The 17,271-nt window shown below is 36.8% G+C and overlaps 2 protein-coding genes and 1 long non-coding RNA gene across 3 annotated transcripts; 1 reads left to right on the top strand and 2 right to left on the bottom strand.

Moving 5' to 3' along the window:
- Positions 1-817: 817 nt before the first annotated feature.
- LOC111009274 (kinesin-like protein KIN-12B) lies at positions 818-9,399 on the top strand. The gene is made up of 16 exons (XM_022282315.2): positions 818-1,326; positions 1,695-1,832; positions 1,916-1,999; positions 2,093-2,218; positions 2,301-2,360; positions 2,445-2,498; positions 2,630-2,722; positions 3,924-4,019; positions 4,280-4,425; positions 4,807-4,956; positions 5,044-5,173; positions 5,265-6,545; positions 6,622-6,720; positions 6,808-6,960; positions 7,027-7,824; positions 8,870-9,399. Exons 1-16 carry the CDS (start codon positions 1,006-1,008, stop codon positions 9,170-9,172), a joined length of 4,032 nt encoding a protein of 1,343 aa, XP_022138007.1. The 5' UTR covers positions 818-1,005; the 3' UTR covers positions 9,173-9,399.
- LOC148211193 (uncharacterized) lies at positions 6,279-6,901 on the bottom strand. Its single transcript, XR_015790791.1, has 3 exons — positions 6,761-6,901; positions 6,496-6,677; positions 6,279-6,413 (listed from the first exon to the last, which is right to left on the bottom strand). It is a non-coding gene; the product is annotated as an uncharacterized LOC148211193 (long non-coding RNA).
- A 4,630-nt stretch (positions 9,400-14,029) lies between the features above and the next one.
- Positions 14,030-17,012, bottom strand: LOC111009470 (transcription factor bHLH62). Its single transcript, XM_022282556.2, has 8 exons — positions 15,821-17,012; positions 15,481-15,717; positions 15,328-15,393; positions 15,150-15,218; positions 14,988-15,059; positions 14,669-14,893; positions 14,503-14,581; positions 14,030-14,398 (listed from the first exon to the last, which is right to left on the bottom strand). Exons 1-8 carry the CDS (start codon positions 16,679-16,681, stop codon positions 14,376-14,378), a joined length of 1,632 nt encoding a protein of 543 aa, XP_022138248.1. The 5' UTR covers positions 16,682-17,012; the 3' UTR covers positions 14,030-14,375.
- Positions 17,013-17,271: the final 259 nt, after the last annotated feature.

Genomic DNA, 17,271 nt, shown 5'->3' on the forward strand with positions numbered 1-17,271 from the left:
TCACGTTTTGGGTGGCTATATAATTTTAAAAACCTAATTTTAATATGACATTTGGATCAAACTTCACATGTCATTTTTACCATTATCATATTTAATGTTAGGACATTTTATTTTACGAACTACATATTTTAATGCGATGTTCGAATCAAACTTGACAGGTCATTTCTACCAGTATCATATTTAATAGTAGGACATTATATTTTGCGAACTACATTGGTCGATTATATTAAGGTCTAAAATTGAAGTTTTAAATATCGATGTTGATGGAACTTTATGAAAAAATTAAAAAAACAATTCACAACAAATATTTTTAAATAAATAAAAATTGTTAATATTAATATTAATTCACATTAGTGATACTTTTATTGACTTTTTTTTATAATATTATAAAAATGTCCATTCACCTTTCATATTAATGTCGAATCCATAAATATTCAAAAGTATTGACACGTCAATGTATAAATATTTGGGAAAGATACAATTTAGAGAGTTTTTTTTCAGAACTTATATTAAATACGATTTCTGAAGTTTAACTAAACTTTCAATTAAAATTTTAGAAAATTGTGGTGATTGAAATAGAACTCGACCTACGATGACCAAATTGAAATTAAACATGAACAAATGAACTAAATTGATAATTTAACAAAATATTTAAATGGATAGTTCCAAGAAAGACAAATGAAGTGGGCCAAATGGATTCATAATGAGTCGGGTCGACCCGAATCCAAGAAAAGGATCCAGATCCAAACCCGCAAAATTCAAAAAAAATGTTTCAGAACGGGCTTATAATAAAAAGACCACATTTCTGTGCTTTTCCCACATTTCAAATTCCCTCCCTCTCTCCCTCTCTCCCTCTCTCCCTCTCTCCCTCTCTTCTAACGGCTAACTTTCTCTCTCTCCCTTCTCTCTCGCTCCCTTGTCTCTTCTCTCTTCTTCCAATCTCTGAAAACCGCTCTCTCTCTGCGGAATTCCGTTTTGATTTTGCTGCCATCTTCGTTTCTTGCCATGAAGCACTTTATGCAGCCAAGAAACGCTATCTTGAGGGAAGCGCATGCGGCCGCCGGCGACCACCCGCCGTCTTCGCCGAGCCCTAGTGCCGGAATCAAGGGCAGACCCCCTCGGAAGCCCAAGTCGTGTAAGGAGAATGCTCCGCCTTCAGATCCGAACTCGATGGCTTCAGATTCCAAACCCTCGCCCGCGGCTGCCGCCAAGTTGAAGAGCCCGCTCCCCCCGAGGCCTCCCTCTTCCAATCCACTCAAGCGTAAGCTCAGCATGGAAGCGGTTCCTGAGAATTCAATCCCGGGGCTTTTTGATTCGGGTGTCAAGGTACATTTCGTGGCGCTGTCCTGCGTGTTTGAGTTCATTTCTGTCGAAATTTGGTGGTTTGTCTACTTGGTTGTGTTAGCGAGAGATTTGGTTGGAGAAAAGACAATCTGAATTTCAGTGAAGTTGTGTTAGTAGATTGACTACACTACTATACTTCTAGTCATTTTAGCTGAGCAGGTAGACCATTATTCTATGCGGTTAACTAAGCAAGATAATGGAAAGACTCTGTTGTTTTGGGTTTTGGAGAAAATTGAAATGAAGGTGCCAGACATGCATAATCTTACTTAAAACCTGAGTGTTGAACTTTGGTTACTAACACTTTGGCAGTAGAACTTTTGCAAAGCATAATTTATATTTGCAATTTTCAGGTGGTAGTGCGCATGAGGCCACCGTGCAAGGACAGGGATGAAGGAGATAATATAGTACAGAAAGTTACTGGTGATTCTTTGTCAATTAATGGACAGACGTTTACTTTTGATGCTGTTGCTGACACAGAGGCAACGCAGGCATGATCTTTAGCAAACTCTGTTGTAGCTCTTTGATGGATGATATGGGGTGAATGATTAACTTTGATTTATTCTGTTTGCAGCTTGATATTTTCCAGCTTGTAGGAGAGCCTCTTGTTGAAAATTGTATGGCAGGTTTCAACAGTTCTGTGTTTGCTTATGGGCAAGTATGTCTCCATATCCACGCCCACCCTTCTGTTTCCTGCATGTTTATGATGTTTATGTTACATCCTAAATGGCCTATGTACTAATTGAACCAGACCGGAAGTGGAAAGACATATACCATGTGGGGTCCGGCTAATGCTTTGTCAGATGACAATGTATTAAGTGAACAAAAAGGCTTAACTCCACGTGTTTTTGAACGACTCTTTGCTCGTATAAATGAGGTGGGTTTAAAAGTTTTAGTTCTTAGACTCTTGAAGGTAATTGTTCATAATCTCACATAAATTTATTTGAATTAAATTGCAGGAACAAGTGAAACATGCTGACAAGTTACTCAAGTATCAGTGTTACTGTTCTTTTCTGGAGGTTGGTCAACAGATATCATCTACAATATGATCTACAAATTTAATCATTTATTCTCTCTAATTCACTGGAAAATCTTTATTGTAGATTTACAATGAGCAAATAACTGATTTATTGGATCCAAATCAGAGAAATCTCCAGGTTATTAATATTGCTTTTTGATTTCTCTCTCTCTCTCTCTCTCTCTAAATTAATAACTTGTAAAAATTGTTCTACTTCCTGTAATATGATATGATAAGCTTATTCTGTCTTCTGTTGAATTCATCTCACAGATTAGAGAAGATGTAAAATCTGGTGTTTATGTTGAAAACCTGACAGAGGAGTGTGTATCCACAATGGCAGACGTTACTCAGCTATTGATGAAGGTTTATTATTTTCCTCTTCCTGCTAAATATGTGCACCTAAGTGCACCACTTCTGCTGCATCCTGAACCAAGCATTGTATATATTATCTTTTCGTCGTGGTTAATGATAACTTTTTCTGTATCAATTTTAAGAAAGTGCAATTATTACAATTGAAACTCTTTGATTTTACCATGATATATTCCACCCAAAAGCTCTTTATGTGATTGTATTAGGCTTTACACAACCCGGGCTTAGCAACTAACAAGATATAATGCTAATTATTCTTCTTGACTGTAGATCACTGTAACTTGACCTCCTTATACCTTGGATTTGGAATTGGTTTGCTTTTTTCCTCTTTCTATGTGGCATCCACATTGTAACTAAAATTGAATGTACATGACAGCTAAAGTAGAGGGAGCATGTGTACAGAGATCTATGATATAAGTATTCTATTTCTATTTTAAAGTTTAGGGGTCCAGTAGTTGCAATTGTCCAAAATGTCTGGATATAATTTGTATTCTACCCTTGAATATTGGAATTTTGTAGATTGGTGGAATTGAATTGAGTATGCTGCCAGCTGCAGTGGAAGATCATATATTCAAAATTAAGCATCAAGTTTTTGACCTTGTTAATTGACAGTAGTTCCTATTCCCGAAGCATGAAAAAGTGAAACCTTAATAAAGATCAAATAGTCTGACTTTTTATTCTTTGATTTTGGAGAGACAGAAAACTAGCACTCTTGGGGTAACTGTTATGCAATAAATGACATTTAGTTTTTGGTTCAATACCTTGGTGAATTGTTGTAGAGATCCTGTGTGCTGTACTTTTAGAGATACTGTGTCATATACTTCCTAAAGCATAAAAAACTGAGGTTTGATATAGATCAAAGAGTTTGACTTTGTATTCTAGATTTTGGAGAGACAGTGAACTAGCACTGTTCGATTATCCCAATGCAACCTGAAGCATCTCAAGGATCAATAACCTAGCCATATGTTAATGAACTGAGGAAAAGAATACACTAGGAATTCAGTTCTGCTTCTATTAAATAGCAATAAAACAAATCTGGACATTTAAAAGACTTGTCATCAATTTTGTAGTGTTCTTGTGAAAATTTGGCATTAATAATTAATGGTCACCATTGTCCTACATTCAGTTAATCTTTTAGAATTATTTTGATACAGTTTTAAACATCATTTTTAATAACGTCAGAATAATTATGCAGGGTTTATTAAATAGGAGGACTGGTGCAACAAGTATTAATTCTGAGAGTTCTCGGTCGCATACTGTTTTTACCTGCGTTGTGGAATCTCGATCTAAGGTAATGCTTCAAGAATGTTGCTAATATCTTTTAATGAAATAATGAATCATATAAGACAAGGTCTGTAACATGAAAAGTAAACTGCTGTCGTGATTAATCACTAGATCGACAGCTGTGGGCACTGTCCGAAAAGCCATCGAACATGTAAATTGGATTATAGATTGCCCAGTTTGTTCTGTTTGGAAATTCATGAATATCAGTTTCTATATTCAAGGACAGGTACTTGTGAAATTAAGGCTGACAATCATTTTCTTCCGCAGAGAATGGCAGATGGTTTAAGTAGCTTTAAAACGAGTAGAATAAATCTTGTTGACTTAGCTGGTTCCGAGAGGCAGAAGCTAACAGGTGCTGCTGGGGAGCGCTTGAAGGAGGCAGGAAATATCAACAGATCACTCTCACAACTGGGGTATAAACATTGAAAACTAGTTGGACATATTTCAGATCTCATTTAAGCAGTGATCTAAGGATATTTTTGCTTTTTAATGTTAATTAATTAGCTAAATATTTATACAGAATTCTGGTTGGTACTGCTGCATGTTTTATTGTTTTCATCTTCAGTAAATTTACAGATTTGACAACATGTATAGATTAAATGGAGTACTACACTCAAGTTTTTTATTCTACATGTTTTAGCTAGATAAAGGATTTTATTTTTTCAGAGATCCAAACATTCATCATAATTTCGTAAATTGGGCTATTTTTTTGTTTTGATTTGTCTGCATGTCACTATGGATGTGCCTTCAGGGTCATTTTTCCTCATTTTATTGAGACAATGATTGTGGCACAGGAATCTGATTAATATTCTTGCTGAGATTTCTCAAACTGGAAAACAAAGGCACATCCCGTACAGAGACTCCAGGCTCACTTTCTTGTTGCAAGAATCACTAGGGGGAAATGCAAAATTAGCGATGGTTTGCGCCATTTCTCCAACACAAAGGTTAATATAATATTGCAGAGATCTCTTACCTAGAAGATACTCACTTTTTTCTTCTTGAAATGAGATTTATGTTGGTTGTTTTTGCAGCTGTAGGAGTGAAAGCTTTAGTACCTTGAGGTTTGCCCAGCGTGCCAAAGCTATAAAAAACAAAGCTATTGTTAATGAAGTTATGCAAGATGATGTGAATCACTTGCGTGAAGTGATACGGCAGCTCAGGGTACACTTTTTGTTCTTAGTATTTACCAATTTTTCATGAAATGCTTCTACTTCTTGAGTTGTGAATATGACTACACTGAGATGTTTAACAGGATGAACTACACCGACTAAAGTCAAATGGAAATACTTCAAATGACATAAATGGAGGTCACTCTGCAGCATGGATCCGTAGAAGTTTAAATCTACTCAAGTCTAGCATCAGTCGTCCTATCACATTACCTCGTGTGGATGATGATGGTGATGAAGAAATGGAAATTGATGAGGAAGCTGTCGAGAAGCTTTGTGATCAACTGGACAAACAAAATACTGGTTCTGAGGCTAGTGAAGCAAGGGAAGCTGAACCTGTCAAATCAGGTTCATCAATTGCCTTAGAAGAAAATGAGTTAACTAAGTTTCAGCCGTTTGCATCTAGAAGTGAACGCCGAAAGGAGATTTCTGATGATATAGATGTGAATATGGAGGAGGAAACATTTGTTCAAGATGAGGTCATGATTGTTGGTTCAATAGAAGAGCCTGTTTACGATACTCCAGTACGTTCTAGTGCCAGTGTGGCAGACATTCATAACCTCAAAGCACAAAATCAAATGGAAACAAACTCACTTGACCAAATTTTCTTAAGTGAACCCTCTGAGAATAATATTATGAGCTCTTCAATAGAGAGAGTAAAAAGTTCAGAACTAAAGACTTCAGGAGATGGCCCCTTGCGTACATCCTCTGAACCTCTCAGTGGATTTCAGGCGAACCAGTCCGAATTAGCACTCAACAATTCATCAAATGGAATTCTTAGTTGTGTTTCTCCTCCAAGCCTCAGCATAGTTCCTTGTGATGTGTCGCCAGTTCTCAAATCTCCTACTCCAAGCGTTTCACCTAGAATCAGCGATAGCAGGAAAAGCTTGAGGACTTCAACGATGTTGTCTGCTTCACAGAAAGATCTTCAGGCTGAGACTAAGCCCGGTTTAGATCACCTGCAAAAATCATTAGAGAAGTCCTTGAAAGCGAGCTCCCATATTAATGCATTGTCACTGTCTACTCAGAGTAAGAATACTGCTGTAACAACAGAACAGTTGGCTGCAAGCATCCGCAATGGGCTTGAGATTATTGATAATTGTCGCCAGAGTTCAGCATTGAGAAGGTCCTCCTTCAGATTTTCATATAAACCTGCAGAAAAGGTTAATTTTCCACTAAGTAAATTTGACGTTGGTGTGCAAGCATCTTGTGGTGATGAGGCCGCTGGTGAAAACCTGGTTATGTGCAGTAGCTGCAAAATTAGAAAGCAGCTGGAAATTAGAGAGGAAAATAGCAGTTCAGATCTACAATTAGTACCTGTGGATGGTTCCGACTCTGTTGAGAAATCCAGGATACTAGTTCCTAAAGTACGTCAAGTTGAAATTCCACTTTTTCCTGGCTACTTAGTATGTATGTATCTATATCTTTCTTGTTCTTCTGCAGGCAGTAGAGAAAGTTCTTGCTGGTGCTATCAGAAGAGAAATGGCACTTGAAGAGTACTGCAACAAGCAAGCATTTGATATTAGTCAACTAAACCGTTTGGTATGTTCCTCCAGGATTTGCCTGTATCCTTCCCCCGTACCTGCTTGCCATATGTCTGGCTTGACTTTGCTTGGCCACTTTTCACAGGTACAACAGTACAAGCACGAGAGAGAATGCAATGTTGTGCTTGGGGAAGCCAGAGAGGACAAAATTCTTCGCCTCGAGAGCCTCATGGATGGTGTTTTACCAGCTGAGGAGTTCATGGAGGAGGAACTAGTGTCCCTCACACATGAGCATAAGGTCTGTGTTTCTATCTAGAGATATTTCCACCCGAAAACATTTCCTTTCTAACTTTGGTATGTACAGGTTTTAAAGGAAAAATACGAGAATCACCCAGAAGTCCTACAGACACGAATCGAGATGAAAAAGGTTCAAGATGAATTGCAAAGTTATAGGAATTTTTACGATTTGGGTGAGAGAGAAGTGCTAATGGAAGAAATTCAGGATTTAAGAAGTCAGCTACAATATTATATTGACTCACCCTCCGCATCCTTGCGAAAGCAAAACCCTCCTTTGCAATTGACTTATTCTGAACCTAGTATTGCCCCACCTCTTGGTGTAATTCCAGAGTCAACAGAAGAGAGTGCTGAGGAGAAACTTGAACAGGAGAGAGTTCGTTGGACTGAGGCAGAAAGCAAGTGGATTTCTCTTTCAGAAGAACTCAGAAGTGAACTTGAAGCGAGCAGGTTGCTAGCAGAAAAAAGAAAAAGAGAGTTTGAAGCTGAGAAAAAATGCGCTGAAGAGCTGGAGGAAGCTATGCAGATGGCCATGGCAGGGCATGCACGCTTGCTAGAACAGTATGCAGACTTGGAAGAAAAACACATGCAACTGCTTTTAAGACACAGAAAGATGCAGGATGGAATTGGGGATGTAAAAAGAGCAGCTGCTAGAGCAGGAGTTAAGGGTGCAGAATCCAAGTTCATAAATGCCCTTGCTGCTGAAATTTCAGCCCTGAAAGTCGAAAGAGAGAGAGAAAGGCGCTATCTAAGGGATGAGAACAAGGGACTTCAAGCTCAATTGAGAGACACTGCTGAAGCTGTGCAGGCTGCAGGTGAATTGCTTGTGCGGCTCAAAGAAGCAGAAGAGGGAGTTTCTGCTGCTCAGGTCAGTTTAAAAATGATTTAGATTATTTTGCATTCTTGTGATGGCTATCAGTTAGCATTCTTTTATCAAAGTGTGCCTGGTCTCATACTGAAGCTGTTGATGTTAAAAAGGAATCATATAATGGAAAAGTTACTGTTTAGAAATACAAAGGTTGTCCAACTTTGAGTTGAACGTAAAATTAGTTTAGTGATTTATTTTTTCAAGTATGCCAGGCTTCGTTCTAAAGACTCTGTGATGCTATAAAAGAAATATTTAATTCAAAATTTAGTTAATACTGTTCATATTGGAGTTATTAACCAAGGTTGTCCTAACTTTTAGTTGGACATAGAATTATTTTGGCTATGTTGATAACGATTTCACTTTTAATTTTCTGTTTTAATAAAGTTATTTAATATGTTTTTCACCTTTTTTAAAACACATTTCAATTCTTATCCAAATTTAAAAGCCTAAAACAAATTTGTAAAAGCTTTTTTTTTCCCTCAAAACTTGGGACTTATATTTTGAAAACATTTTAAAAAAGAAAATAACAAAAATAAGAACTGAATATGTGGAAGTAGTATTTATAAGCTTAATTTTTTGGAAACAGAAAACCAAAATGATTATCAAACGATTGATAAATTATTATCAAATGGGACCTTAATAATTTAAATGGTTGTTAGGGGTGAAGGGTGCACAAAGATTTGAACGAACTGCACATCACTTAAAGAAACATCTTTTAACAGTCTTGATTCAAAAGCTTCTCAGATCTAGATGAAGTTAAAACGATGTTGCTTTATTTTCGTAAATTGCTGTGTCATTGATTTGTGGATGACTGCACTGTATAAATCCTGCTTGTTTTCATGCAACTGAAACTTCATACATAAATCTTGTACATTTTTCTTTGACAATATCTTCTGCATTTTTTCTGTATCTTTCAGCTTCTGTTGAACGAAAACAGGGACGGTTTAACTTTTTGAGCCTGATCTTATAGTTCCTTCTAATCACTAGATACCAACTAACACTCGTTAATTAATTTTGGTCTAACTGATTTTGATGGCATTTGCAGAAGCGAGCAATTGAAGCTGAGCAAGAAGCTGAGATGGCCTACAAACAGATCGATAAATTGAAGAAAAAACACGAAAAGGAGATTAGCACACTCAATGCTTTAGTTGGAGATTCGCGTTTACCAAAGGAAGCTATACGACCTACTTATGATGACGAAACTAGCAAAGTGAAATATGACATAGATGAATCCCACGATCAGCGCTGGAGAGAGGAATTCGAGCCATTCTACAATGGTGAAGATGGTGAGCTACCTAAACTCTCAGAACCCTCTTGGTTCTCTGGATATGATAGATGCAACATATAAAATGAAAATTTTATGGTAGTGTGCAATCATATACATGTGTCACTCGTAAATTCTTCCATTATATATAGTTGTTCAATGTAACAATGTTAGTTGGCGTTCTTGGTAGCTATTACTACTGATTATGAGGAGAACTGCACATGCTAGTTCCCTTATTGTTTACTTTGTATTCAAATTCAAATTCTCGAAGTTCATAAGAGTGGAATGAATTGTAGAAATCTTTTATCGTCTCCCTCCCCATCAAATTCTTGCCTCTTAGTTTTGAGAAATATATATGCGTGGCAATAAATATATCTTATCTCTCATGTCTCACAAGCAGACTTTAGAAACATAAATTTGTTAGGTTAGGTGGTTAGTTCTTTCCCTTTCTTTTTACCTACTTTTTCTTTTAGAAAGAAATTGTTGGAAGCATACTTCATTAGATGAGGTACCAATTATTTTCTTGAGATTGAATCTAATCCCACACCTCCACAATTGCCGAACTGACAGAAAAGAAACTATTGGGTTTTGTTGTTTTGATTTTAGCTTATATAACATCACATGATATTTTATTTTTGGAGAAGAAATCTTGAGAAAAGATTCTCATTTTTGTATTGAAACTTGAAAAATTCATTGTCATTCTGACATGTTGTCAGCTTGTTGACAGATACAAAGGCTTACTGACTGACATTGTTATTCACCATGCAATTTTCTGCTCTCCATTAGAGGTTAAAGATATTCTTCCCAGGGCAAGTTGTGGCTGCCAATGGGAACCATGAATGAATCCCAAAGTTGTGGTGTTGAAGCAAAATGGATAATGATGGACCCCAAAGTAAAGGAACAGAGATAACATAGTTTTCAGATAATGTTCCGAGTTTTGGCATAGAAATTGGAGAGCCAATAATCCATCAAAGTTCACTCAATTTGGGAATGAAAATAGCCAATAGGAGGAAAAAAATCATTTTCCATTCCCACTTTCAATTTCATTGTCATTCCATTCTTCCCTCTAGGAAAGAAGAGAAAACAAAAGTCCCGAAACTGAAGCTGTTCTCATTTATTTGTTTGGTTTTGTTGTCAAATAGATGGGAGGCAAAGTTCAGAAGGATCAGAGAAATATGTCTGTGAAACCAATCAGACAGTTAGTTCATTGGCAATTCTCTCCCCCATATCAAAGCAGACCATTTAATTTAATGCCATGGAGACCATAAAACAAGATGCTTGTGCCTTTGTCCCACCTTCTCTCTCTACAGAGGACCATTTCTCTCTCTCTCTCTAGAGGAGGACCATTTCTGCTTCACCATTGCTTGTGCCCAGAAATAGACTCTCAACATAAAAAAAACAAGTAGGCCTCTCAACCCTAGCCATCCATCCATCAATTCATCTCCCAATTGGAACTCACAAATTCATATATTTAATGCCCATTTCTCTCTCTCTCTCTCTCTCTCTCTCTCTCTCTCTCTCTCTCTCTAGGAGAGTAGGAACAAGTGACCCATCATAATTTAAAGATGGAAATGGATTTGAAAGTGACTATTGGGAGACAATACCAGCCATGTGATAGTGAGAGAGAGAGAGAAAGAGAGATGCAAGTGTTGGAGAGAGAAATCCTTCTTTTTTCTTTGAGTGGGAATGGAGAGGGGGGCTGTTTGGCCATAGTTAGAGAGGATGAAAATTTTGAGAGAGAAATAACTTTCTCTCTCCCAATCATTGGATGATGGTAGAACTACACATTTTAACTAGTCTCTTTTACATCCAACGATATAAAATCACCAGCCACGTTATTCCAACCACTCAAAGACCACTGAGGGCTGTTTGGTTAAAGCGAGGAAAACTATTCAATGTAGTTGTCAGAATATGGCTACTCCCCTCCTAACCATGGGATTGAATAGTCAAACTTCAACCGTTGATCTCTCTCTTTGGCACTCAAAGGTTTAAAATCGTGGTTTGGGAGGGCTGGGGGGCTGTTTGGCTGTCACAATTCTCGACTGCCCCACACAAGAGAGAAAGGAAAAAGAAAATAGAAGAAATGGGAAAATGTTTACGCGTATACATTTTCTCTATCTCATTGTCTGTACTGTGTTGTGAATTACATCTCAAGGACAGTTCTTGGAGTTGAAGCAATAACCATTAGCCCCCAAGAAACAAGGGGGTAAATTTTGATTCCAAAATCAGAGTGAAAAATAGGGTTCTTTAGAGGAAAGAAACAGACATAAAATAGAAAGGTGAAAAGAAGAGAGACTCTTTTTTCCCGATCATGGTTAGGTGAAACATTCATTCCAAACATACAACAATTATCAACCTTTCTTGCTTTCCTCTAGGCCCCTCTTTGCAATCATCAAACCTATAACCCCCATCTTTTTTTTTTGTTACTTCTCGAGAAAATTGCCTCAACAATATAGTTTCTTTTAAAAAATAAGGCATGAACTTTCGATCTTGTTTAGTTTCTGGCTTTGAGTATTCGAACATTCTATTTTAAAATCTAAATTGTCTATGTTAGTTTTTATTGTAAGTTAGATGTCTTTCCAGATAGATGTTTGAAGCCACAAGTAGTAGGTTAGATGTGACGTCTTGTTTGATGGAAAATTAATAGTACAAGCTAAATAGTTTGTGTTCTAAGTTTATGAATTAAAACATGGATAGGGTATCTAAAAGCTAAGTGAATCTAAAATGAAACAAATATGAAATTTTCAGGGACTAAAATGAGATTTAAACCTTTTTCAAAGGTTTCCAACCCATGCAATAATACAATAATATTATACTATTGTGTATAGTGTTTATTTCAATTTTGTTTCATCTCCACAATTTGATTCATCAAAAATCTTCTTTTTTTTCTTCTTTTTTTAGTTCAATTTGGAGAATTAGAACAGACATATTACATCCAATCACTCACCTTCATTATGTTTTGCCTGCAAATAATGTTAAGTTAGTAGAATTGCATTAGCCTTTTTGATTTCATGTCATTGTCTATATGATACTGAAAATCTATCATTAACCTAACAATATCTTGGCTGAAGTAATTAGAAGGCATCAAAATGATTTATTATTGACTTTAGTGTCACTTTTTTATTTTGTTAAAATGCCAAATCTTCCCCTGTTGACTTCTAATCCCAATTATGATTCTAATTGTTCATTAGTTGGAATCATTTTTTAACCGTTGTAATAATACCTATTTTGGATTGGAATTGAAAAAAAAAAAGTAATATTGGACGGTTGGTACTTGTCTGATCTAACTCTTTATTTATTCTTTTGGTTCTTATTTTCTTTTAATCTAGTTCTTTAACGATCGTAATTAGAAACAGTAACTTCTCTCATCTTTAAAATAACGAGACTTCGAGTCTTAATTAGTGTCTACCTGACAACTTAGAATATCAAACATTCCATGAGTACCTTGTTGTCAAATATAGAAGGATTAGACAATTGTATAGTAATACTTATCAAAGTGCACATGGACTTGAATTGAATATTGTGAACTTTAAAAGATGAGTAGAAGGAGAGACAAGGAAGAAATTTAACTGCATAGAAAAGAAAAAAGGGATGCACTTGATGAAAAGGTAATATCTTCAGATAAACAAAATTTGTCTATATGTTGGTGACTATTTATCTAATTGAAAACATCAAATATCTTATCAAATATGTGTACGTCATATATTTATTTTAGAATTAGATAATTGTCCTGTAATACTGATTGAAATGGACTTGAATTTAATCTTTTGAATTTAAAAAAATAGTAGAAGGATAGACAAATATAGAAATTTAACCGCATAGAAAAGGGAAGAGAAGTGTTAGGCAATATCTTCAAATAAAGGGAATTTGACTATACGGTGATGACTATTGAATGACTTAGAACATCAAATATCTTATCAAATATCTGATCCATACGTATACGTTAGATATTTTAAGATTAGATAATTCTCCTGTAATACTAATCGAAGTACATGTAAAACGGATCCGAACACAAGCGCCTTCCAAGAACTAAAGGTCGAAGAGAGACAAAAATAGTATTTCAAGTGAGTAGAAAAGGGAAAGGAGAAGTAAAAGGAAAGCCTTTGGTGGAAAGGTAATATCTACAAAGAAAGGGTATCCATCCAGTCTGAACCCCACCCACTATATTGCTTTCTTCTTCAACTTATCCATTTTATTAATAAATAAACAAATATTTTGGTTTTGGTTTGTGAAGTAGTTAGAGCTTTTAACTGCTGCCAACCTGGGCATTGAAAGCTTCCATTGAGCAAAAAAGAAAAAAAGAAAAGAAAAAAAGAAAGGTGTCTTTAGCTGTGATTTGGTAGATAACAAAATTCAAAGTGGCTTTGGATTCCAGTTAAGAGAAGCACTTTTAAATAATATAGTCTTATGATTTGATTATTTTGGACTTAAGGGGTAGAATTGTCCCCACACCACAGCTGGTTTCAAGTAAGAATCTATTTTGCCCACAAGTTAAGCGATTTAACTTGACATAATATCATCCAAATGGGTCCCTCCTTCCCTCTGGATCAAAGTTTTTTCCAGCTATACTTGAAAGCAACTCATTCAAAACTGTTGCTGTTTTCTGTTTGGTTGATGAGAAAGTTGAGAAAGAAAGAAAAAAACCCATTTTCAACTTCTTAATCACATCCCTACTAGTCCTTCTTCTGCTCGTGGTGTGAGAATTCGAATTTTGAACCTTTTAATCGAAAATATATACCTTAATCAGTTCAGTTATGCTCTCGCTTCTGATCTTTCTTTCCCTCGTGTTGTGAGGATTCAAACTTTTAATCTTTTAATCGAGAATATATATTTTAACCAGTTGAGTTATACTCTCTAGAAGGAGAAAGATCATAATGAGAGAGAAAGAGTTGTGTGAGTGGAACAATGATAACATTAATGATTTCTGAGTGATACACAATGTTGGATTGAATGTCAGAACTTTTGAATCTTTTTCCAACACTACTTTTACAATGGGCTATAAAAGCATAAATGTGGTTTGATGAAAAAAATTTGAGGCCACCACCAGTTGCTGCAATTAGTTCTAGCATTATACAGAGTGGAATTCTTGAAAGAACTCTCAAAAAGAATTGAGTGGCTGATACATAATTTTCAGAAAGAAACAAAAAGGAGAAAAAAAAAAGGGAGGAGAATTCTTTGCTAATTTTCTCTCCAAAAAAATGGAACTGGAATCCCTCTCTATGTACAGAAAGCCTCTCTCGCCGTGGGGGGCCGCCATGGAATTCAGCAGTTGATTATTTTGCTTCTTTTACAATTCACTTTTCATCTCATCTGCAGCCATAGAACATAAATTTTTTGGATTAAGTTTTCTTCAGATTCAGTTTAGAGATTTAATCAAACCCAATTAATGGCTTCAGATTTTGTTGCCATCTTACCATTAGCATTCTGCACCTGGTTCTGTCCATAACCCATCTGAACTACAGTGTGGAGCTCATCCTCCCAAAACTTTGAAATCTGTATATCAATTTAGAGATAATCTTTAGACTATGCAGTGCAGAGATATTGGTTCAAATGCTTTGTGAAAACAGATTCGCTATTTACTTGGATTCCATTCCCGACTTCGCTGTACCCGCTTGGAACCTGCCCGCTTAGATTTCTTTGCATCGCATCACTTGCTGAGGCAACTGAGAATTGCTTCTCTGTGCCATTAGAAATGGCACTGTGAAGAGGAGGCATATGCATAGATTGATATTCATATGTGAATGTGGGCATTGATGAATCCGAAGGGTAAACCGTATGGGGCGCCGAACCAGGACATTTGAAGATCTGAGATGTGCAGCAAATCACGCAAGATTAATTATAAATCTAGGGAGTGTTTTCACTAATTGGAGCAGTAAAATATGCTCTATTTTTCACTCACATCCTTTGGCAAAAGGGTCTCCATGTTAAAATCCATCCTTGGATTGACAGTTGACAATTTCATTGAAAGAAACTGCATCAAATCCAACCCAACTTAGAAAGCTATATAAATATATATATAAGCACAGAAATATGTCAGATCTTTTGAGCATTTGGTGATTACCTCAACTTGGCGCTGCAAGGACTGTACATAGTTTATGATTTCATCAAGCATGACTGCCTTCCCAGTTACCTGCAATGAGAACGAAACTCCAACCTTAAAACTATGTACTATCATCATCCCTATAATCTCAGAGTTACAAGCTTCAAACTAAGACTGCAGAACTGTAAATTCCAAGCACCTTATTGCAACCGGGGACGAGATCTTGAAGAAACTTCATCCGTTTGCTGATTTTCTCTCGCCGTACCTGTGATAGAAAGGAATTGTGAGTTATTAAATCAGATTGGAGCGCAAAGAGAAGTGATATACAGAGCATTTGTGTTTTAGTTCTTACTCTTTCAGCCAAACTATGGCTATCTGTAGCTTGACCCCTTCTAGCTCTGACATGGATATAATCCTTTGGAGGTTCTGGAGGCTTTGAATTATCATTGGTTTGCTTCTGATTTGCATCCCCTGAAGTTTTTGTGCCATCTTTTGCCTCTGCCTTCCCCTTAGCAGCATCCATCTCTTTCTTGGAAACTTCCTCTGGTTTGATTTTCTTCCCAGTTGATTCATGGTTCTCTCCTGCAGCCTGAATCAAGAAAAAATGCATTCCCATTTTCCACTGAGTTCGTAATAGATGCAGAATTTTGAAAAGGAAATACAATCAATCGACTCAAACTTTGTAAATATACCTTCACATCTTTTGCTTCCCCAGTGTGAACTGATTTCCTTTTTCTAGTGTTGGCTTCAGCTTTACCTTTGAAGCCCAACTCCCTGGCAGTAATCTGCTCGGAAACCGAAGATCCCTCCCGCGAATCACCAGCATTTTCGGGCGTCGAAGACCTCGAAAACCTGTTCAGCTTCTTGTTAGGCATTGAATTCCCCTTCTGCATTGGGCTTTGGTTGCCCTCCTGAACAACTCCCATTTGAGATCCAATTCCAGCAATGTTGAAGGATTTGTTACTTGAAACTCTGGAGAGCTTTCCAGATTCCACTCCACCTCCGGGCACTGATCTGTTACCCAATTCTTGAGTTTCGTTTGAACTAAATTGCCCATTCAAGCTCCCGAGATTCCTACTTCCGAAGCAAGAAAACCTCGCCGCCCTCTCGGCAAACCCTGGGTCGGCCGAGAACGGCGCCAGATTCTGATGGGGAACCAAATTGCCCCCCACTGACAAATTCCCTCTCATCTGCGACTCCATGATCGGCGACAAATTGTGCTTCGGTGGAGAATTCATAGGCGTATTGTAACAAGAAGTGTTCGTACTGTTGTTGTTGGTTCCACCAATGTAAGAATGAGGCGAAATATCTCCAGAATTGCAAATGCTCCCAAGCCGTCCGATCAATTCCCGCATCATCACGTTGTCGCCGCCGGCGTGGGAATTCACCGGAGAAGACACAATCGAGCTCAAAGTAGACTCAAATAGATCGCTCTGATCCATAGAATTTTCCCAATTCGCATTATTGAACAACCCACTCGAATTCAGCTCATTGGGTTGGATTTCCATCCCGTAAAAGTTGCATCCGTCGTTCATAAAGAATTCCCTCTCCATACCCACGAATTACCCGAACAAATTCGAGAACCCAGATGAAGAATCAAGAATTATAGCAAAAACAAGGAATCAATCAAACAAACCCCAACACCGAAACTTCCTCCACAAGAAACTTGGAAAAAAAAATTGCCTCAAAATGCAGGAAACAAAAAGGGGCAGAGGGCAGATTTTTGGTGAGTGCGATGAAGAAACAAGAATAATGAAATGATTCCTTAGTTTCTTGTGAGCTCAAAATGAAGAAAGAAAAAAAGAGGAGAGAGAGAGAGAGAGAAAAAGCAAATGCAGAAGAGAGAGAAAGAGAGAGAAAGAGAGAGAATTGGAGTGAGAAATGTGGGGAAGTGGAGGGGAAGCAACATAGATAAAGGCAAGGAAATGTCTGTTTGACTTTTTTTTTTCCTTTTTTTTTAAATAAATAAATATCCCATATATTTTTTCCCTTCTCTCTTTAAAAGTACTTTAAAAAATAAACATAAAATAATCTTAATCATTAAAAAAATGATAATTTAACGAAACTTAGTTATGTTGCCATATGAAATTTTTATTGAAATTGACATTAAAGTATGCATGAAATAGCCAACCATAACGACTAA

Source organism: Momordica charantia, assembly GCF_013281855.1.
Source record: "Momordica charantia cultivar OHB3-1 chromosome 5 unlocalized genomic scaffold, Mcharantia_2.0 BLBB01000005.1, whole genome shotgun sequence".
In the NCBI taxonomy this organism is placed as follows: domain Eukaryota; kingdom Viridiplantae; phylum Streptophyta; class Magnoliopsida; order Cucurbitales; family Cucurbitaceae; genus Momordica; species Momordica charantia.